This window comes from Podarcis gaigeae (assembly GCF_964106915.1).
Source record: "Podarcis gaigeae genome assembly, chromosome: 7".
NCBI classification, from domain to species: domain Eukaryota; kingdom Metazoa; phylum Chordata; class Lepidosauria; order Squamata; family Lacertidae; genus Podarcis; species Podarcis gaigeae.
Genome location: NC_139683.1, coordinates 85,270,631 through 85,293,865, shown reverse-complemented (window position 1 = coordinate 85,293,865; position 23,235 = coordinate 85,270,631). Strand labels below are relative to the sequence as shown.

At 45.6% G+C, this 23,235-nt stretch overlaps 2 protein-coding genes across 3 annotated transcripts in view; both read left to right on the top strand.

The window, feature by feature from the left end:
- The first annotated feature begins 623 nt into the window (after positions 1 to 623).
- BANF2 (BANF family member 2) lies at positions 624 to 7,747 on the top strand. Its single transcript, XM_083748522.1, has 3 exons — positions 624 to 859; positions 5,836 to 5,964; positions 7,480 to 7,747. Exons 2-3 carry the CDS (start codon positions 5,839 to 5,841, stop codon positions 7,624 to 7,626), a joined length of 273 nt encoding a protein of 90 aa, XP_083604648.1. The 5' UTR covers positions 624 to 859; positions 5,836 to 5,838; the 3' UTR covers positions 7,627 to 7,747.
- A 2,442-nt stretch (positions 7,748 to 10,189) lies between these two features.
- The window catches only part of RRBP1 (ribosome binding protein 1), a 35,617-nt gene continuing 22,571 nt past the window's right edge, over positions 10,190 to 23,235 (top strand). The window contains exons 1-7 of one of the 2 annotated variants that reach the window (XM_083748399.1): positions 10,190 to 10,325; positions 12,781 to 13,434; positions 15,273 to 15,421; positions 17,999 to 18,121; positions 19,429 to 19,581; positions 20,938 to 21,056; positions 22,260 to 22,413. In XM_083748399.1, the coding sequence (XP_083604525.1) occupies positions 12,801 to 13,434; positions 15,273 to 15,421; positions 17,999 to 18,121; positions 19,429 to 19,581; positions 20,938 to 21,056; positions 22,260 to 22,413 (1,332 nt within the window). In that variant the 5' untranslated portion in view covers positions 10,190 to 10,325; positions 12,781 to 12,800. Of the gene's footprint in view, positions 10,326 to 11,025; positions 11,656 to 12,780; positions 13,435 to 15,272; positions 15,422 to 17,998; positions 18,122 to 19,428; positions 19,582 to 20,937; positions 21,057 to 22,259; positions 22,414 to 23,235 lie in introns of those variants that run through there. The other variant, XM_083748400.1, reaches the window with a different exon arrangement.

Sequence of the window (23,235 nt, the reverse complement as noted above, 5' to 3'; positions counted from 1 at the left end):
GGAGGTGCTTTCGAACTGCTAGGTTGGCAGGCGCTGGGACCGAGCAGCGGGAGCGCACCCCGCTGCAGGGATTCGAACCGCCGACCTTTCGATCGGCAAGTCCTAGGTGCTGAGGCTTTAACCCACAGCGCCACCTGCGTCCATTACTGTTCAATAAAGTCATAGTAATTCATAGATTTGCCATGATAGTTCCTAATCACAAGAAGCCTTACTCCACAACAGCAGCAAAATGAATTAATTGATGGCTTGGAAACTACATTGGTATGTCACCAGGGGAGTCCACAACTTCCCAAGGAAGGTTGTTCTAATGTTGAGCAGCTCTTAATGTCAGAAAGTTTTTCCTGATGTTTAGTCAGAAATCTCCTTTCATGTAAATTGAAGCCATTGAATTGAGTCTACCCTCCTGGTGATATTATACCAGTTACCTGTCATCTGCACTAACTGAAAGTCTGTTTCTGGGGCCAATGTCTGATATTTAATCAAACTCCATTGAAGCAGAATTTGTTTTTTTCTGTAAATGGTTGCTGTTTGTATTATTTTGGAACAATAAACTTAATAATTTCCATCATTTCTCTATATGATAACTCATGTCTCTCTATATATGATGTATGCTTTTGTATTTTTCTGTAACTTAAATAAAATGTAATGCCCTCTCCCAAAAGATGGGGAAGTTAAGATCTGAGGCATCCTATCTCCTGGCTAAGACACCATTGTCTGTTCATCAGCACCTAGATACAAGCACCATGGCTACTGCTACATACCTAATCACACATTTCCATCCATTTGTGAACAGGGCTGCATGAACTACAGAGATGGTCAACTTCAGCGCCTACCAAGTTAACATAATCCAAAGAAGCAGGTGAGCAAAAACTTACTGTGGAGTGTCTTGACTGTCTCTAGAGCATAAGGGGTAGAGTATGACACCTGGTTTCAAATCAGAGAAAGGACTGTGGCTCAGTGTAGAACACATGCTTTGCATAGCAAATGCCCCAGATTCAGTCCTTGGAATCTCCAGGTACAGCTGGGATAGACTGGAATCCCAAGAGCCGCAGGCTCTCACATGAACCTGACCTTTGGTGAGTTTGTAAGTAAACCATTTTTAACTTACCAAATGTGTGGTATTTTTCTATGCTAGGGGAAGAAACTTACAAGGGCATACGTTAGACATCAAACTGCTTACATTTCCATGCTTTGCTGCATATTTTAAGTCTCTCTTGGGGTTCTCTCACCAAAGAGAACTTGCTCCAAAAGGAACTTGGATCTTGGCATTCAGGAATTGTCGTTTCACACCTTTTTTTTCTTGCTACCAGCAAACTGGATACTAGACTTCTATTAATGCAGCCTAGAATTGCAATACTTTTTTTTGCTGCTGCATTACACTGTTGTCTCATGTTAAGCTTGTGGTCCACTAGGACCCCTAGATCCTTTTCATATATACTGCTGTCAAGCTAGGTGTCCCCTATCTTAGATTTGTTCTGCTAGTTATTCCTGCCTACATCTGCCCCTATTGAAACTGATTTTCTTTCTTTTGGCCCAGTTTTCCAATCTGCTAAGGTCATCTCAAATCTCCATTCTATCTTCTGAGGTACCCATCCCAATTTGGTGCCACCTTCAAATCTGATGAGCATCCCATCTAGTCCTTCGTGCAAGATGTTTATTAAAGATGTTGGACAACACTGGGTGCATCCCATTTGCCCCTTTCCCTCCCAGGAATGCAAGGAACTATTGTTTGCAACATGTACTTGCTTGTGACATTGCAATCCAGACTAGCAGTAATGGTGACAGCACAACTGCACAACACAAGGAACCCTTTTGTCAATTGTCAGTGAAAGATCTAAAAAGATTAGGACAAAAGACTACAAATCATAACATAAATGTAAAATCTTACACATTTTACAAGAAGTCATATGCCATTGTGAGGCAGTCTCTCTCTTCCCCTCCCCTCCTTTAGCTACAATGAAGGGTCTGTTGTGAGCATGAAAATGAGATCTTTATATAGACACACCAGGTGCAGAATTTAGCACAAATATACACTATAGATAATAGCCTCAAGTGACTGTTGGGGATGCAGTGTAAAATATATAAGACACCCACTTACACAAATATACAAACACACCTCATAGGTGGCATAATGAGCATGCCTCCTGATAATATGTATGTCTACTCATATGTAAGCCTTACCAAGTGCAATATGCTTGCTGTCAAGTGTGCCAGAAGTTGTAGCCTTTGTATGGAAACACAAAACACAAAGGAGTTGGGAGGCTGTGAAGGGGGAAATGGCAGAGAAAAATATTCCTGAATTAGGGTTAGCTGGTACAAAAATTGGTATTGTGCAAAGGGCTCTATGGTCCACCTTAGCAGACATCTCTCCATCTCCTCCATAACAACTCTGGTTGTTGGGAAATGGGCAGCCAGCTGCACCAGAGTAAACACTCTGTCTCCATAAATACAAATACAGTCCAGATGCTCACACAGGCAGGAACTTGGCAAGCGTCATGAGGGGTGTGGGAATATGCGTGTGCACACAAGTAAATACTGCATCTAGAAAAAAATATGACTAGAATCAGATCAGGCATACTATTTCTGGCTGAGATGGTGGTGAAGCCTGGAAAGGCGTGGCCTCTGAGAAACTTGCATCCCACCCCTCTGGTCTACTCTTCTGTTTCTTAATGGGCATCCTAGCTGTCCATCTCGGGATACTTCTTCTTTGGCAATCACTCGTAGCCAAGTAAGATTGTCTTCCATGAACACAGTTTTAACAGTGAGTTTGTAAGTGACTGTGGAGGCCAGTTCTGAATCCACACATCCTTCCACAGTGGGGACATAGGTTTCTAGGTAGGAGTTGATCGCGGTGAGGGTTTGCCAAGCGTGTCTCCCTCTTAGCACGTTTCTCCCTTTCATCCTGAATTTCATTCTGAATTGGCTGTTCTCCAATTGGAGCTCTCACAGGCCAGTGTTTCCCAATTGTCAGTGTTTATACTACTGTACATTTTTTAAGATTTGCCTTCAGAGAGTCTTTAAACTTCTTTTGTTGACCACCGGTATTTCGCTTTCCATTCTAAAGTTGGGAATAGAGTAGCAGCTTTGGAACATGATAATCAGGCATCCAAACATGACCTGTCCAACAAAGTTGATGTAATAATCATTGCTTCGACACTGGTGATCTTTGCGTCTTCCAGTACACTGGCATCAATTCACCTGCTTTCCCAGGTGATGTTTTAAATTTTTCAGAGACACCATTGATGGAATCTATTGAGTTGGAGATGGCGTTTATAAGTGGTCCATGTTTCACAAGCATACAGTAAGGTAGCATACACCTGGCACCCACACACTGAAATCCTGCATCATTCCTCAGTCTCACCCTGTCCCCTCTGGAAAATAAACCACAATATTTTTTTTGGTATGCAATAAGATCCAAGTTCCAAAGATACAGTACTGAACTCTCACCATTGCTGCTATCTTTTTGTGTTTGAGTTGACATGTTACTCCCCAGCCACACCTACACTAAGCCTGGGTGGATTTGAATTAAATCAAAGCGATTTAAATCACTAGTCAGTAAGGCTTGATTTATATCATTATTTTACAGAAAGACTCATTTTTGCTGCTAAAAGGTTTCATATTTGGAATTAAAAAATTTCAGAGTAGTTTTTTACAGTTATATCAAAAATTACTGATTTGTATATGCTGTTAGAAATACATAGAGAGATAATTATGAAATTATTGCGAGGTTTAATAAATTAACTGTTTATATTTGGACAACTTTTCTGCTGTACTTTTTCTAGAGGGGAGGGGGGAGGAGAGATACAGTTGGTAGGCCTAGGCTGGAATGGGCTTGCAGAAAGAGCAGGCCAAGTAGAAACAGGCTGGTAGAAAGCTGGAAAAGGGGAACCAAGGACCAGAGCAAAGAACTTCAGGGATTCCTGCTGCAGGACTGAAGTTCGAGGTAGAGACTTTATTGTTTGGACAATGTCAGGCGAGCCCTGGGAAGAAGGGCCTGGAACCAGTGAACTGTTATTAGTTGACTGGCAAGCTCTTCAAAGTCTCGCCAAGGACTTAAAGATCCCAGTTTCTATTTCCACCCCTTTTGGATTTGCTTATACATTCAGGTGCCTATTCTGTACAGATAAGTGTTAATGCAGTTGTTGGAACCCAGTGGAATTGGGGAAAGGTTGCCAGCCCTGAAGTGCCTTCAGCACTTGCCTCATGTCTGAATTGCACAGACATGCAACTGACTTGCACAATTTTTACACAAAGATCCCGAGACTCATGGAGTATTCTGCTCACAAGGTTGCACTTTCATTTTTACTGCTTTACACTTAGCTACTTGTGCAGATAGGGGGACACAGGTGGTGCTGTGGGTTAAACCACAAAGCCTAGGGCTTGCTGATCAGAAGGTCAACGGTTCAAATCTCTGTGACAGGGTGAGCTCCCGTTGCTCGGTCCCTGCTCCTGCCAACCTAGCAGTTCAAAAGCACATCAAAGTGCAAGTAGATAAATAGGTACCACTCCGGTGGGAAGGTAAACGCCGTTTTGTGCGCTGCTCTGGTTCGCCAGAAGTGGCTTAGTCACGCTGGACACATGACCTGGAAGCTTCCTTGGCCAATAAAGTGAGATGAGCGCCACAACCCCAGAGTCGGTCACAACTGGACCTAATGGTCAGGGGTCCCTTTACCTTTTACATGTGCAGATCTATTCCACTCCAAACAATCTATTCACTGAACCTCTTGGAACTTAGCATTTACGAGGTAAGGGGTTGATTCTATGTATATAAATTTGCAAAGGAACAATGGAATTAAGGTTTTTCCCTCAACTCTGTATGTTTATTTTATAATATTTTTCCTGTGAAGAAAAGGCATTTATCTCTGCAGACACAAACTCACATTTTTGAGAACTGCAAAAACAAGCATCTGTGATAATATCTTCTCGTTAGAAGATAATTATCTTACAGAAACCTCTGGAAGCACATGACATTGTGAACGGATTAATGGAATTCATTTACCAAAAAATTTAAACGTTGCCTTTAAAGCCTCATGCTACATAATTAAAAACAAATCCTTATTTCCTGATGAATTGCCTTTGGACTATAATGTAACTTAAATAGAAAACTATATTTAGAAAGATTTTTCTTCCAAAAGCATTTTATTTTTTAAAAATCCGATTTAAATAAAAAACTGTTTTAAATTAAAAAAATTCCAATTTAATTTTTTTTTAAAAAACGATTTTCTAAAAGAAATATATATTTTTTATCAACCCTGGTAGGCACCAAGCTTATTAAGGCACGTGTGTGTTGCACAGATTCGATTTTTCCATGTGCACTTTTATTCACATATGAGCACTTTCAGTTTAAATCTATTTCCCACCCACACTTGGGGAGATGCTTGATGGGATCTATTTGTGGGGTGTCCCTCCACAAAAACAATACCTTTGTCAGTAGCCATGGTTTAAAAAGGCATTGGAATACCATCAATGCAGAGGAATTGCTTCCTTCTCAAGGGAGAAGGAATTCCAGTGCTGAGACACTGCTATGGACAAGGTCCACCCCCCCAGTGGCATAGCGTGGGTTGTCAGCACCCGGGGCAAGGCAAGTAATTTGTGCCCCCTAACCCGTGGATTTGCGCCCCCTAACCCTAACCCCCAGCCCCCCCTGCACCCCCCACGCTACGCCACTGCCACCCCCCATGTCTATCACTTGGTGGTGGAAGTCTAAGGAGGTTTCCCAGCAGATATCCACCCCTGGGCAGGTATACTCAATACTTCTGGGGCTCCTTATTCTTTGTATTTATATTCTATTATAACTCCTCTGTCTTGCCTCCTCCTCTTGTACTACTGTTCTAGATAATGGCCATAAGAAGCAGGAAATTCCAGGACTTTGTATCTGAGCCTATGGGTGACAAACCTATTATAGTAGTTGATGGCATAAATGAGGAGCTTGGAGCAAAACTAGCGGCAAAGGGCTTTGACAAGGTAATTGTTTTAATGCTTTATGCCCCACAGCACTTTTTATTTATTAACCCACGTAATTCATGCTGTTTACCTAAATCATATTCACATAAAGAAATGTCTTTGAAACCTGGTATTTCTGACATTTGTGTTGCAATAGTTCGCAAAGCCTGACCACCATTGGGCAAATTTTGTATTCTACAAGATACCATTGCTTTTATAGACCGGGTCTGTCAATGTGTCCATTTTTGCTAATTGAACACACTTCAAAAACAAATCTTTCACAGATGGATTATAATGAGGTGGTGTCCTTCTATCTCCTAGCCCGTTCCATTCTGGTTGTGACTATTAGGACTTTTGTTAAGGACTTCTGTTGTGCAGACACATTATCTGCAATCCAATGAAATGCTGCCCCAAAAGACCTCTGTTGAAGCCCTGCCCTGCCCCCAGTGCTAGATCATTCCTGACCAGTTTCAAAGCTGACATTATGACAGATAGAGTCTAGAAGGCAGGGAGTCTTGTGTCTTATGTCTTGCCAGTGGTCACACAAGATGGAACTGCATGGCCACTTTCCATACATTGCCAACTTGACTTCCTTCCAGATGGAAAACTTTATATTTGTAACCTCTGGCCAAGCAGTTAAGAGATCCCACGTTTTCTGCATCCATGGAGCATGGCGGCGTTGACCTCCCCAGTTGCCAGATGCCAAAAACAGCTGGAGCCCAGGTGTTCCAAATGGGGCTTAGGGAAACACACCGGCAGATAGAGTATGCACAAGTGTGCTAGCCCTGTCTCTCATCCCAGTCACCTTCTGCATGTTCCAGAGTGATTGTCTCTAAGGGAAAGGACTCCAGTAGAGGTTTCCATGTTTTGAAGCCCTGGTTTTCCAGGATTTCAAAATGCCCAGGGGCCTCTGTGAGTACAGGAGCTTTCCCGCTACACACAGCCACCTTTGAACCCATGGAGGGCGATGAGGATCGAGGACAGTGCTAGTTCCTTTGTCTCTCTTCCTTGCGTGTTTACTTAAGCCCCGTTCAGAACATCTGAATTGGACTTGGCTCTCAGTTTGATGACAGTGTTTAAACTGCAATCATGCACTGCCTCCTTTGTGAACCCAGTCTAGCTTTCAGGCTAAAACTAGTTTGGCCCTTACATTTCCCTCAAAATTATCCACTGTGGGTGCTGATATTGAATATCTGACAAATGTTTCATCCACATTTGGCTGAACTGAACATACTATGAAGCCCATCGTTAAGTTTAATTATTTAATTATTCAGCTAACCATTCCGAAAAGCTGAATAGGTCAATAATGGGTAACAAACTGGCCCCACACACTCCTGTCAGAAGGGGGGTGAGTTCAACAAAAAAATCAAGTGTTGAAAATTGAATGTTTTGGGCTCAAATTTCAACCTCAAATTCCAAATGACAAAATTCACAATTTGCCACATTTCCCCTCTGTTTATTTCAACATTCATTTCAGGCCTGCTTTTCTTGCTACTGGGGGAAAATACTAATTCTGCTTCCTGATTTTCCTTCCAGGCGTACATCCTCCTGGGTCAGTTCCTCCTCTTGAAGAAGGAATGTGCTACATTTCAAAAGTGGCTGAAGTTATCCTATGGAGCAAGCAGCTACCAGGCTGAGCGCTGTGCCCACTGTCTCTTGGAGTGGTGCCTTACATTCCTGTAGGATCACAGGGATCCTCCACGCCCCAAACACACACACACTTCAAAACAACAACCTCTTCCCCCTCACAGACCTGAAACCAATGATTTCTTGCGGTCATGATGTTATTAAACCAATGAAGCATTTATCAATCCAGCTGGGACATTATTTTAAATCATTTATATACAACTTTTTATTTTTTTTAAAAAATTACAATGGTTAACAAATCTAAAACTCACTAAACATGCTTAAAAATAGGACATTCCTCCCAAGAGATGCAAGAACACAGCAAAGGAGCCACAAGAATTGAGCACAATAGTAGTTTTTGGAGACTTTAAAAAGGAATCCTGCATGCAGTTTTGGCTAATATACACATTTTTTCAGGCAGTTTCCCTAATACTATGCATTTTGGTATGTTTTCACAAATAAAAGCACACTTTATTCTAACATATGCATTTCTATACACATTACTTGACTGGAGAAATGCATCACATAATTTGGAGAAGTGCAAAATTTGAAGGATGGCTATGTTTTGGTTTAGCTGTTGTTTCAGAAAATGCAAATTTGTTAAGTTCGCCTTTAAATGTGAATTGAATTGACTTTCTCCCTCTCCCTTCTCAGCACAAACTGGTATGAATAGGTTTCACCTTTCTGTGTAAAATTAGCAGGGAGAAGTTGGGAATTCTCCCTTCTAAGAGAATTCGTTTACAAATGAACTTTTAGGTTTATATATTTAAAAGTTTAACAAACCATGAACATTAAACTTACATTAAACCACAAAACACTGAAAAGTTCCTTCCTCCTTTGCTTCTGCAAGAGGAATGGCCCCATGCATGGATTCAGAAATTCTTGCCTGGGTAATGGACTGGATGAGAGCCAATGAACTGAAGCTCAATCCACACAACAATTGTCAAGTCTGCACTCCCTCCGAAAGAGCAGGTACGTAGCGTGAGGATCCTTCTGGATCCACTGGTGTTGCTTGAGGCTCAGGTAGCCTCAGTAGCAGGGGGTATCCTTCCATCGTCTCCGGCTGGTGGCCTAGCTGTGCCCCTATCTGATCAGGGACAGCCTAACTTCTGTTGACTATGCTCTGGTAGCCTCTTGGTTAGATTGCTGCCTTTGAAGATGTTCCGGAAACTGCAGAAGTGCCAGGGTTTCCCAAACTTGGGACTCCAGCTGTTGGGGGACTACAATTCCCATCATCCCCGACCACTGGTCCTGCTACCTAGGGATGATGGGAGCTTAAGTCCGAAAACTGCTGGAGACCCAAGTTTGGGAAACCCAGGTGTAGACTGTAGCAGCCAGGTTCTGGCTGGGGTATGACAGTTTGAGTATATCGTGCCAACCTTGGCTACCCATTAGCTTCCTGTCACAGTGCCACAACTAGACCTGAAAAGCGTCTACCTCCTGGGAAGCTTTTTCCAGCCTCAGGGCAGGTTTATCGATCTACTAAGGTGCTGGGGATAGGAGGGTTTGCTGGCCTACTCAACTTAGGCATTAGGTACCAATATGTTGGGGGCCCCTTGCCGGCAAAGGTCCATATAGTTTAAATTATGGTTTTCCCAGTAGTGATGTATAGAAGTGAGAGCTGGACCATAAAGAAGGCTGATCGCTGAAGAATGGATGCTTTTGAATTATGGTGCTGGAGGAGACTCTTGAGAGTCCCATGGACTGCAAGAAGATCAAACCTCTCCATTCTGAAGGAAATCAGCCCTGAGTACTCACTGGAAGGACAGATCCTGAAGCTGAGGCTCCAATACTTTGGCCACCTCATGAGAAGAGAAGTCTCCCTGGAAAAGACCCTGATGCTGGGAAAGATGGAGGGCACAAGGAGAAGGGGACAACAGAGGACAAGATGGTTGGACAGTGTTCTGGAAGCTACCAGCATGAGTTTGGCCAAACTGCAGGCGGCAGTGGAAGACAGGAGTCATAGCTGTCAACTTTTCCCTTTTCTTGCGAGGAATCCTATTCGGAATAAGGGAATTTCCCTTAAAAATGGGAAATGTTGACAGCTATGACAGGAGTGCCTGGCGTGCTCTGGTCCAGGGGGTCAGGAAGAGTTGGACACGACTAAACGACTAAACAACAACAACAAATGTTGGGGTCCCTGGGCGTTTCCCCCCACCGCGTACTGAAGAATCCTGAGAACAATCGAAAGCCCGTGCCTCCCCCGCAAGTCTGTTTTCAATCCCCACGTGCAACTGGGGAAACGTGGCTCGCTGTGTGAACGCGCAAGAGCAACACGTGTGCTGGGACCAAGGGGTCTGTGAAGACCACCGTTGGAGCCGGCTTCTCGGGACCGGGAGACGAGAGCGTGGGGGCCGCCGGCTCCCTCGGCTGCCTGCCTGGCCCAGGCCCCTTCGGAGGTCGGTGGAGGCGGCGAACGGCCCGGGTCCGTCCCGCCCCTTTCCTTCTCGGTCCCGGGCAGCCGCCTCCTTCGCGCTGGGCCTCGTCCGCCTGGCGGCTGGGCTGCCCTGGCAGCGGCTGCCCTCCCCTCGGGCGGACTTCCGAGCCGCGGGTCTCCCCACTGGGCCGGAGCGCCTTTGACTGGCGGGCCGGACACCAACCGCAGCCCGGGAACCTCCTTCGGCGCCGGCGACGGGGCGGGGATCCTCGCGGCGGCCGCGCTGGGGAGGTTCTCCGAGGAAAGTGCCACGACTTCAGCGCGCCCGCGGCAGGAGGGCCACGCGAAGAAGGGAGCGCGGGAGAGCCAGCGGAGCGAGGTGAGCGGGGAGCGCGCTCCGTCCGCGGGCGACGCGGAGAGACAGCAGCCGTCTCGGCGGGCGGAGCGCCGGGTCGGGCAGCGCGGGCAGCCCGGCTGCAGAAGGCAACGCGGAGAGGCGCCTGGACTCCCGTCTCGGGCGCCCGTCGGACGGCTGCGAGCTGCAGCCCCGCTCGGCCCCTCTAGGGATGCAGCGTCAGTGGGGGGTGCAGGGGGGGCCGGCCGCACCGTGCGCAACATCTGGGGGTTAGGGGGCGCAAATCCACGGGTTAGACGGCGCAAATTACTTGCCTTGCCCCGGGTGCTGACAACCTACGCTACGCCACTGTGCAGCGCAAGAACGGGAGACCTCGCGGGGCGGGTGGCTCTGCGGCCGCGGGGATGCGTCCCCCGACGGCACCGAGAGGGAGAAGAAGGGGAAGGCTGCCGGCTGGAGCGCCCGAGCGGGGCGTCGAGCAGGAGGCTCGGCGTGGACGGGGAAGAGCGTGGTCAGCTGCAAGGAAGGAGCGGGCGAAGCGGCGCCCTCGCTGCAACCGAGTCCCTCCGGACTCGGCTGCGAGGGCCGCCCCGACGTGCGCGGGGCTCTCTTTCGCCCTCGGCCGGGCGGCCGGACCCTGGACCCCGGGCCGCCCCCCGACGGGCCCGAGTGGCGACGTGTCTCGCCATCCGGCGGGGAGGAGGAGCCTGGCGCCGAGTCCTGCGGGCTCCTCCCGCTGCTGCCCTCTCCGCAGCGCCTGCAGCTGCCTCTCTGCAGCCGTCGGGGGGCTCCCAGCCGGGCATTCCACCGCCCCAGCTGCCGCAGCCGGCCGCTTTCCCGCTGGCCGGAGAGTCCCGGACCGGTGATCGCCCCTTCAGCCCCAACTTCGAGGGCTCGGGCGCTTCTCCTCCGCAGCGCAGGAGGGAGATCGCCGCCCGCTTGGTCGTCGGGGATAACTGCGTCGGTGGGGAAGGAGACCCCACGCTGCGGCTCCCTTGCCGTCCTGCAACAGGCTCCTCTACTTCGCCAAAGCTGCTCTTGTGACCCACGGTTGGTGCCGGGCAGTGCTATGCTGGCTCGTGTCCCTCGGTCAGAGGGCAGCGGCCTCGACGCCACGCTGCAGAATTTTTTGTAGCCGCTCCCCTCCTGCTCTTCGCTGTCACCTCTCCACCGACTGGGCTGGATTCTCTGCTTGCTTGCTCTGTTGCAAGCCTTTGGCTGAAACGAACTGCCTCCCCACCCTCTCCACTTTTGCAGGGCAGTGGCTGTTTCAGTGTGGATGTTGCAGTGTTGCTGGTTGCTACCCTTGTGGGGTTGCACAGCATCCTATTTGTGGAAATGACTCCCTTTGGAGGTGGTGGACTCTCCTTCCTTGGAGGTTTCTAAGCAGAAGTTGGGTGACCATCTGTCAGGGATGCTTTAGCTGGGATTCCTGCATGGCACGGGGTTGGACTAGATGACCCCAGGGGTCCCTCCTAACTTTCAGATTCTACTATACTTCTATTAAAGCTGTTAAATGCTTTGTTGGGCTCTTCAGGGACAAACTAACTTCCATGTTGTGTTGTTAATGAAATGACTCTTGCTGAATGTTTATTTAAATTCCAGAGAAAGAGAGAGTTCCTTTAACCCCTGCTGGAGAAGCTATTTATCTTCCCTGGGCTTCTGCAAAATTTGATCCATGCCATAACTGTTGCCCAATATGTGTCCCGCTCCTGCCAACAGTTGCTCTGCACTGTTTTCCAGACAAAGCACAAGGGAAGCTCCCACGTTGAAAGCATTTCAGTCATGCCTGAACTATTGTGGTCAAGCTATCCTGGTCCAGTAATGGCCAGAGCTGTTCTATCAACTGAAACTGATTTTAAAATGCTCCTAACGACCAAAGCCACCCGGGTCTCCAGTAACAAATTGAATCTATAAGCAGCCCTATACTTTGTACCTGCACCTTCAGAGGGAACACAATCGTGTCCAGATCATGCAATTCGGCATTTATCGAATGTGATTATTGCTTTAATTCGAATTATTCTTTTAGTAGGAACTCCTTGTTGCCGTTGTTCAAAACTTCTAGTTATACAGTTGTACCTTGGTTTTTGAACAGCTTAGTTCTTGAACATTTTGGCTCCTGAATAGTCCCGGTTTGCGAACTATTTTTTGGAAGCCAAACGTCCGATGGGGCTTCCATGGCTTCCGATTGGCTACAGAAGCTTCCTGCAGCCAGTCAGAAGCCTCGCTTTGATTTCCAAATGTTTTGGAAGTCGAACAGACTTTCGGAATGGATTCTGTTTGACTTCCAAGGTACGACTGTATAGTGTGGAACGCCACAAGCTAGTCTTGAGTAGAATTCTACTCTGAGTACACTCTGCCTAGGTCGCTTCTGAGACTGCCTCTAGGTCAGCTGTGCAAGCTGGCCATTCTGCTATGTAAACATGCATCTGCAAACATCCTTCTAGCTCAGCATTAACTTTCTGGTTTTGTTTTGCAGGTTAAGACTACAGAGCAAGAATGGATTTTTATGACCCTCAGACCCTGGGCGTCATGGTCTTTGGAGGATTCATGCTGGTCTCAGCAGTTGGGATATTCCTGGTGTCCACCTTTTCCATGAAGGAGACGTCTTTCGAAGAAGCTTTGGCAAAGCAGCGCAAGGAGCTAGAGAAAGCCAGCCACCACAAGGTGGAGAAGAAGAAGAAAGAGAAGCCTGCTGAGAAGAAAGGGAGGGCGAAGAAAAAGGAGGAGAAACTCAATGGACTGCTGGAGCCAGACGCAGGTCTGGACGCTTCTGATGGAAGCCCTGAACCAGTCTTTGAGGCACCTATTGTGTCTCTTCCAGCTCCTGAGGAAAAGCCAACCCTGTCTCCTAAAGACAAGAAGAAGAAGGAGAAGAAAGTGGGGAAGGTAGAGTCTGTTCCCAGCCTGGCAGCGTCTTCTCCACCAATAACTGCTTCGAAAGATCTGGTTTCTGATGTGGTTTCCAAGGAAATGCCAGTAGCTGCTGCTCCACTAGCTGCGGCTCAACAGAATGCTCCCTTAACTAATTCCCTGAGTGTCAAAAAAACCCAAGCTCTTGGAAACAGAGAGGAACAAAGGCACGACGGCGCTTCCAACAAGAAATCCATTGCCCCAAAGAAAAAGGAATCAAGTAAGCCAATTGCTGTAAATCACACATGTGTACTTACAGTATATATGTATATTAAATTAATTAATATCTCTCCCATTCCCAAAGGTTTAAGGTGGGTAAGCTACTCACAAAATCCAAGGCAATTAAACCCTTATCTTTCCTTCTCCCTCCTTTTCCTGGCCACCCAAAGCCACTTTCCATAGTTTCCAGATGCTCACACTTTGTCTTTGTTAAGTCTTTTGATGGCTAGAATAGTGCTAGCTATAAAATAATAGATGGTGATTATCTTCAAGGAAAATAAATTCAATAACTGAGGGGAGGCAATTGTTGCAGCGGAACAGAATTCGCAAGAAAGGTGAAGCCCCTGTATACTTTTCTCATGAAGAAGGCAGCACTCTTAAGGTGGAAAAATGTATCTGAGCTCTGAGTGTTGCATATGTCACAGCATATCCAGAAATCATCCTGTAATGTGCTAGTTTATCTTACGCAAAAATATTGGTACTACACACTTTGAGTGAGTAAAAGTTGCTTTGAAAAGCTTTTCACTTCCTCAAGAAAAGAAAATATTTCATACGACTTCACCTTTAATACCCCCCAACTTATATATATATATTTTAAAATAAATTTTTATTGAAGTTTCCACAGATTTTTAACACACCAACCAAGCACGGTAACAAACAAAAAAAGAAAAAAGACATTATAAAAGATACAAACAATAAACACGTATAAATTCAATTTACACTTTCTTGTGGCTTACTTTCCCAACTTCCTCATACCTTCCCTTTCTGTATTCTAATTTCTGATAAAGTTATCAGCAAATCCTTCCCTTACTTTTAACTTAATTTCAATATTATTTATTTTCTTTAAATTATCCCTTACCGCTATTAACCTCTTATTTTATAATCCAGCATCATTCTAACATTCCTTAATTTTACAGTATTTCTTTAAATAGTCCTTAAATTTTCTCCAATCTTCTTCCGCCGTTTCTCTTTCCTGGTTTCGGATTCTGCAATACCCCCCAGCTTATATTTGGAAAATTGAAAAATGCGGTGGTGGTGGTGGTATTTTTTTTGGATTTTTCTGTCCACTCCTTCATAGACTTTATATGTTTGGCCAGGACATTTCCTCCTGACCCCACTTAGGAAATGGGTTGTTTGATTTCTGTGTTGATCCGTTGAAAGGCATGGGTTGCTCCTCCATCTCTAAGTACAGGTTACTCTCACCTGATTACTTTTGGCAGGACACCAGCAGTTACAAAAGGTTTTTCATTTTCTTCCAAACCACACAATGATCCCTGTGCTGTAGGCAGCTTATTATATTTTTACTGGGTTTGTAACTTCAGAAAGTGGACTTGTTGCAAGGCTGGGGAAATGTAACTGTAAGCAGAAAAAAGTAGTTGTAAATTTCTCACATTTTGGGGGTAAAGGTAAAGGGAACCCTGACCATTAGGTCCAGTCGCAGACGACTTTGGGGTTGCAGCGCTCATCTCTCTTTATTGGCCGAGGGAGCCGGTGTACAGCTTCCGGGCATGACTAAGCCGCTTCTGGCGAACCAGAGCAGCGCACAGAAACGCCGTTTACCTTCCTGCCGGAGCAGTATCTATTTATCATCTTGCACTCTGACGTGCTTTCAAACCGCTGGGTTGGCAGGAGCAGGGACCGAGCAACGGGAGCTCACCCCGTCGCGGGGATTCGAACTGCCGACCTTCCTATCGGCAAGCCCTAGACTCTGTGGTTTAACCCACAGCGCCACCCGCGTCCCTCATTTTTTGGGTAGACTGTCATTTTTGTTGTTGATGTTGTTGATAGTTTTTTATTTTAATTCCCAGCTTACTTCTCTCCTCACACTTCTGTTTTTAGGTTCCACAGATGCTGAAAATACGCTTTATGTTCCCTATAAGACCTTATGTTCCATAATTAGCAGCATGGTTTTTGGGGAAGGCGAGGCCCTGCAACTGATTGAAATCTTGACTGAGAAAGCAGGAGGGGCTCAACACCCATGGCTGATGGTATGGACATCTCTTGATCATCAAAGGCTGCTCTTATGCTCTTATTTTCTTACGTTCATCTTGAGGACATTGACTGTACTCCACAGACTAAGGAAGAGCCAGACCATTTGGTTATTTCTTCTACAGCTGAGAAAGCAACAGGTCTCAATTCGGGTGTCCTTCCCCATTGAAATGGCCATGACAGTAGGCTCATATCAAGGGGGATGTAACTCAGAGCCTCTGACTTGGTTCAGTTTATTTTATAAACCAATGGATCTCTGGTTCATGAAACCACCCATATATATATATATTATGGTTCATCAGCCCCAAATAAAATTAAAGTTGCATAATATAAAATATATGTTACTTAGAAGGAGTTTTTTTAAAAAAAGCAGTTATAGATTGTGAAATTTCCATATTTAGATATTTTGCAACTTGTTCTGTGAATTAGAGCTTGAGGCAAAGATCTCTGGTAGGTTAATGAAGGGCTGGGTTTGCTAACAAATGTGTTATGGCATAAGCTTTTGTGAAATGTTGACTGTAATGGAAGCAGGAGGCTAGGAGAGCCTGCTTATAACTTTCCTTCCACAACAATCTTACAAGGAGGCCAGTCACATCTTAGAACTATTCAGTAATCACTGTGACTACCATCTGTCAACACTTATTGAGTGTTGCAGAGTGCAGAGAGGAGGGGATTCTGGGGCGCTCATGGAAGTACAGTGGTGCCCCGCAAGACGAATGCCTTGCAAGACGGAAAACCCGCTAGACAAAAGGGTTTTCCGTTTTGGAGGTGCTTCGCAAAACGAATTTCCTATGGGCTTGCTTCGCAAGACGAAAATGTCTTGCGAGTTCCTGCGGTTTTCCCCCCTTCCCCCCCTTTTTCTAAGCTGCTAAGCCACTTATCAGCTGATCTGCTAAGCCGCTAAGCCACTTAACAGCTGATCCGCTAAGCCGCTTTTCAGCTGATCCGCTAAGCCACTTAACAGCTGATCCGCTAAGCCACTTAACAGCTGATCCGCTAAGCCGCTTTTCAGCTGATCCGCTAAGCCGCTTAACAGCTGATCTGCTAAGCCACTTAACAGCTGATCTGTTAAGCCGCTTATCAGCTGATCCGCTAAGCCGCTTATCAGCTGATCCGCTAAGTCGCTTTTCAGCTGATCCGCTAAGCCGCTTTTCAGCTGATCCGCTAAGCCGCTTAACAGCTGATCTGCTAAGCCACTTAACAGCTGATCTGTTAAGCCGCTTATCAGCTGATCCGCTAAGTCGCTAAGCCGCTTAACAGCTGATCCGCTAAGCTGCTAATAGCGCTAATGGGCTTGCTTCGCAAGACGAAGAGACTTGCGGAACGGATTCTTTTCGTCTTGCGAGGCACCACTGTACTAAAAACTGGGACCCCAGGATAGCATTTGGTTTCCTTGATCTTTCCTGGGGTTCAAGAAAGTTGCTTTTGTCTGCTAAGATCCCCCTCAGTTCACGAGGGACGACAGAGCAAGCGTCTGACTGCTTTCTGCACCATGGGGTCCAGTGAAGCTTGCTTTTTCACCTCAGTAGCATCTAGACAGAATCCTAGAGTTTGACATAAACTCATTTCAGAGCTCAGCAGCCAAATTATACGAAGTTTTATGAAGAATACAAAAGAAGAGGAGAGGAGAAAAGAGCAAAAGCAGGCTATTGAAAATAAAGAGAGCTTTTTAGCAGAGATCTACCTTTCCCTGACCTGGTTACAAAGAGGCTTGCGGTCTCCTCATGTGCAGAGTTTTATGATGGGTGGTGCAGGCACCTGGAATGGAAGGTGAGGGAGATGGACCCCGGTGGGCATGCCCATTTTTATTGGCTCTCCCACCCACCTCGGACTCAGTGATAGTTGGCATTTTTTAGCCAATCAGAGCACAGGTCATGTAACTAGTTTGAAACTTGCCAGGAGTTGGGAAGATGGTAGTTGCTCCCAGGGCGCAGGAAAGGATGATTATCGCTGGTGGAAATTGCCACTGGATCTCTCCATCTTTCTGCCAGACAGAATCTGTTCTGGTTTTGTGGATTCAAGAGTTGGCTGGAGCATGGGCTTGCCTTGATCAAGCAAAATGGAGGGAGAGAGAGCATGGATTTTCTACGCATCCACTTTTTCTGATGAATAACAAGGAAAAGAAAATTTGGATAACATTCTGTCCTTCCACTGATTGCCATTATGATACCAAGCACTCACTTTTTGGTCTGATAGCTGGCTGACATACAAGAGAATACTGTGGTGCCCCGCAAGACGAATGCCTCGCAAGACGAAAAACTCGCTAGACGAAAGAGTTTTCCGTTTTTGAGGTGCTTCGCAAGACGAATTTCCCTATGGGCTTGCTTCACAAGACGAAAATGTCTTGTGGTTCTTGCGAGTTTTTTCCCTTTCCCTCCTCTTTTTCTAAGCCGTTAATAGCTGCTAAGCCGCTAATAGCGCTGATCCGCTAAGCCGCTAATAGCCGTGCTTCGCAAGACGAAAAAACCGCAAGACGAAGAGACTCGCGGAACGAATTAATTTCGTCTTGCGAGGCACCACTGTACTGTGGTAGTTCTGAAGCACTTAATCTAGCGTTGAATTGATTCTTGTTGCAGGCAACTCAGAAAGGTGACCCTGTTGCTGTTCTGAAACGACAGCTAGAGGACAGAGAGAAGCAACTTGCAACGGAACAAGAAAACGTAACTGTCGCAAAAGCTAAACTGAGAGAACTCTTCAAGGTAGGTTCTTACACTGGCTTCAGAAGTGGCACTTCAAATATTCAGAACCTACATTTTGGGCCCCGTTGTCAGGATACAAGCTCCTTATCTGTGTCCAGAGTGTGATTCATATTTTCATTCCTGCTTACAGCACTTGCTGGCAATGGGAACATTCTCTCATTTTGCTCTCAATCATTTATTTATTTATCATTGTGGCGCTTCACTGTTTGCTGTGAATTACATAGTCTCAACAACAACATTCTGAAGTTGCCCACTTTAGGATGGATTTGCAAATATACATATCAAATCTTGGCAACAGGTTTTCTGCACCAATGGGCTTCCTGCTTCAGTCCATACAAGGGGTGCTTACTGGGTGACCTGGTACAACATACAAAGAAACGTATTGCAGAATGTAATCAATCATTTTCTCCTTCTGAAAAGCTGTGGTCTGATATTCTGTTTAGCATATTTAGAATAGTCCCAGGGCTCAAGTGAATATTACGAATACCATTTGAAAATGCTCAAAATTAGACTGAAAAGTTTGTCATTCAGCGATGTCAATGCCTTTTCTGACAGAGTGTTATCAAATATTACATTGCTTATATTGAAAAAGACACTTTCCACCTCAGGGGCTTTACCTGACACCACCAACCCTTTCTAAGTGACCCTCCACTAACACCTTTTTGCAGACCAGGCCTTTAGATACTAAAGTGATTTGTGGGAGTCATCTTGTGTTGCTTCAATCTAATCTGTGAAGCTACCCACAGTTTGAAGTGGATGCGTAACTTCATTCCAGGTCAACCCTATAACTAGGAGACCTCAACACTTTTTAGTGGTTATATCATCAGGTAGCTGCAAAGTGCAAATGAACCCACTTAAAGTTCAAGGTGTGAGCTGTGTTCTCTGCTATGAGGGGTGGAGAATCTCAGGCCGGGGACCGAAGATGGCTCTCTTCGACCCTTGGGTCTCTTCCACAAACCCCACCTCTCACAGCAGAGGCTCTAGGCAGCTGGAAGGGTTGGCGCTGCCACCACATGGCCACTGCTGCGCTTACCTGTCATAAAGAAACAGTGACTATGATGTGTGAGTTTGTATAGTTTGTGTGTCATATCCTAAGAAATCATAATTCAGAATGGCATGCTGCTGGCATCCAAAAGCAAATGGGTTATTAATGCAGGTTTAAATCTGTGTTTTGGTTAAACTGAGGCCTACTGTAGTACTGAGTAATCCCAAGGATCAGCACTGTCTTGAGTTTGTCCTATGCTGTATGTTGAAGACCTTGACTCCACATTTTATGCAGACCTCATTATAAATGTCTTCTCTTGAAGGAACTCACAGCCGAGAAGGCAAAAGCCTTAAGTGTTGAGAATAAGCTGAAGGAGCAACTGCAGACACGTGAGCAGGAGATGACTGCTCTACAAGCCCGTATGCAGGCCAGTTACCAGGATCGTGAGACTGAGACCCAACAGTTGCAAGGAAAGGTGGGATAAGTGACTTAATATTATTCAACACATGTAATAATGTTCCTTTAGAATTCTTTTTCTAGTGGAAGAATGTGAAGAGCAATATTAGAGCTCTGTCCTGTTTGGATCTTCTTCATCCAAAGCACAAATAAACAACTGGCTGTGTGACGAAGCATTCATAGCTACTTTCTCATACACTAGATTTGGCCCCTTTCTTTTTAGCTCAAATATATTCAGTCTACACCAAGGGTAGGGAAGCTTTTCAGATGGGAGGCCGCATTACATGGTGGAAAACTGTCTGTGATTGCATTCCGCGATTCGGCAGAGGCAAAGCACACCCACAAAATCCCCACCCAAAAGCTGTTTCCCATGGAAACTGAGGCATATAGTTAATTCTTAAAAGTTTCACCTTCCGGTTTCTCCATAGACTTTTAAAAACAAAATTGGTTTAAAAACCTCTCCTTTAATCTATTCCGATAATTCAAAGGGTGAAAAGAACTCTGTAATGCTATCAGAGGATTGCAAATAATCAGTACCCATCAGAATTGCAAATCCTGCCTTAAAGGTAAAGGTAAAGGGACCTCAAACTGTTTAGGTCCAGTTGCAAACGATTCTGGGGTTGTGGCGCTCATCTCGCTTTATTGGCCGAGGGAGCCGGCATACAGCTTCCGGGTCATGTGGCCAGCATGACTAAGCCACTTCTGGCGAACTAGAGCAGCGCATGGAAACGCCGTTTACCTTCCCACCGGAGTGGTACCTATTTATCTACTTGCACTTTGACGTGTTTTTGAATTGCTAGGTTGGCAGGAGCAGGGACCGAGCAACGGGAGCTCACCCCATCACGGGGATTCGAAACGCCGACCTTCTGATCGGCAAGTCCTAGGCTCTGTGGTTTAACCCACAGTGCCACCTGCATTCCTAAACCCTGCCTTAGAGCTATTCAAAGCCTCACGCTTCAGAATGCAACGGCATATAAAAATTGCATGTATTTGCAACAGAAACCAAGTATGCTTCTCTGCGGAGACATGTTCCCTTTGTGTGGCAGAGGAAGGAGCTACAATTGCACACTTGGAGCAGCACCAAAGCCCTTTTCCTTCTCAGCTGCTCCCTGCTGGCTGGGAAGGGACTCAGAGGGCTGCATTAGGCTGTGAAGACATCTGGCCCATGAGCTGGGCTTCTAGTCTACATAGTGGTTGACATGCCGGTTGACTCTCAGTTAAAAAACAAAAGAGAAAAAGCAGTGTAGAGTCAAAAGAGAGGCCTAGAATCTTCATGGTCAAGCTATATGCTTTCCATGCTGAACCCTGAGCTGCTGCATCTAGATGTGAATGATAGCAGGGAGCTGTTCTTATGTTCTTCTTCATTGATTTCCAGATTCGAACTCTACAAGAACAATTGGAGAACGGCCCTAACACCCAACTTGCTCGCTTGCAGCAAGAAAATTCCATTCTCAGAGATGCTTTAAACCAGGCCACAAGCCAAACTGAAAGCAAGTAAGATGAACAGCATTTTAGTTAATGTGAAAATGTAATGTAAGAGGAAAGAATTTTATAGCAGTGGGCTGTGCAGACAATAGGTGTGGCTTCAGTGTGAAGTATTTGAGTTAGTTACCGTATTTTTTGCCCTGTAGGACACACTTTTCCCCCTCCAAAAATGAAGGGGAAATGTGTATGCGTCCTATGGGGCGAATGCAGGCTTTCGCTGAAGCCTGGAGAGCAAGAGGGGTCGGTGCGCACCGACCCCTCTCGCTCTCCAGGCTTCAGGAAGCTATCCGCAAGCCTGGGGAGCCCACGGGAGTTCCCGCCGGGCTCCCAAGGCTTGCGGATAGCAGCCTGTTCTGGGGGCTGGGGTCGGGGGAAGCTCGGGCTTCCCTCGCCCCAGCCCCGCACCTGGGGGGGAAATTTTTTTTTTTCTTTATTCCCCCCCCCCAAAAAAACCTAGGTGCGCCCTATGGGCCGGTGCGCCCTATAGGGCGAAAAATACGGTAGGTGCTAACACTGAATAATTTCTTTATTGTGTGAATTCTGTTCTGAGAATATTCACTTAGTAGGCAACATCCAGAACAGTTGATCATTGTCATGATAGACAATGTTTTCCCCAACCCACTCCAAAAAGGTAGAGGTTGTTCTCTATTTCCAGCCTCTTGCTATCACTGATTTTGCAGCAGCGATCAATTTAGTTGGCACCTCTGGGTCATTTTTTAAGATGACTGTTTTAAAATAACCAAATATAACAATCTTGGGCATGAAAGGTATATAGCATTTCCCAAATAACCACAGATATTGAATTCCAGAATTGCATTTGAGGGCATTCCTTCCAACTATGCATAAAATCTGTTTTAAATAACTGCCTCATGCCCTAATCTGTATACAGTATTAAATTTAACTTATGTAGAGTATCATTCTCAAAGAATATTATAATAGTTCTCCTTCAAATCAGCAGATAACAATTTAGGTGGAACATTTGCCCGTAACCATTTCCATTATTTCATGTTCCTGTCCCTTATATATGCTGGTGGCAAGATAAAAAAAAGTGACCTATATTGCTAGGAAAATATGGATGGTGAGGAAACAAGATGCTGATACATTTCCATTTTTCAAATGTTGCATATGGGCAGATTTTACCGTTCTTTAAAATCGGAATTGTTTTGAAGCAAGCTTGATTCACACCTTACTGTTTCAACTTTTGCAATTCAGACAAAATGCTGAACTGGCCAAACTGCGTCAGGAGTGTAGCAGACTAGGCAAGGAGTTGACTGAAAAGTTGGGCACATTACAGCAGGTGGAAGAACAGAAAAAGGTCTTGGAGACGAAGGTTGCTGCCTCTGAAGAGCAAATCCGTCAGCTCCAGGTCAGTAACAGACAGGCACCAATAATTCTGTGCTTAACGGTGAAAAGATTGCTAGATGTTGAAAGATTTGGGTTCTGTTCCTAGTCATGGCAGATTTGCGTCCCACTGTAAAGGCCCTTCAGATATCCATGGGGCAGGAAATCAATAGGGTGGCCCCTGCCCCCTGCCGTGTATGTTACCATTCAATTCACATGGTTGCAGGGCTGTTATTCATCTATGCACCCTGATGTTTTATGGACTTGTCATATGCAGCTGTTTGACCAATGCACAGTCTGTAATTAAGGAAAATGTGTTACTCAACAGATAATCATTTGGGTTCAAATGGTCTGTTTCATAGACAAAGCCTTTTCCCCACATTGGAGGAATGAAAGAATGAGTGAGTGAGTGAGTGAGTGAGTGAGTTGGTTGGTTGGTTGGTTGGTTGGTTGGTTGGTTGGTTAGTTAGTTAGTTAGTATACCATCCTTCATCCGTAGATCTCAAGGTGTTTCACAACAGAAAAATCACAAAATGCATAGGAATTACGTTCTGTAGGAAATAGTTTTCCATTTATACATAATACTGCATATTCCTCTTAAGACTGATATGAAACTGTCTCTTATCTAATTCAGATGCATCTGGGGCCATTATAAAGGGTCTCATAAGATCTGGCCCTTTTGGCACAGCATCTAAAGCAGGCATAGGCAAACTCTGGCCCTCCAGATGTTTGGGACTGCAATTCCCATCATCCCTGATCACTGGTCCTGTTAGCTAGGGATGATGGGAATTGTAGTCCCAAACATCTGGAGGGCTGGGGTTTGCCTATGCCTGATCTAAGGTACCTT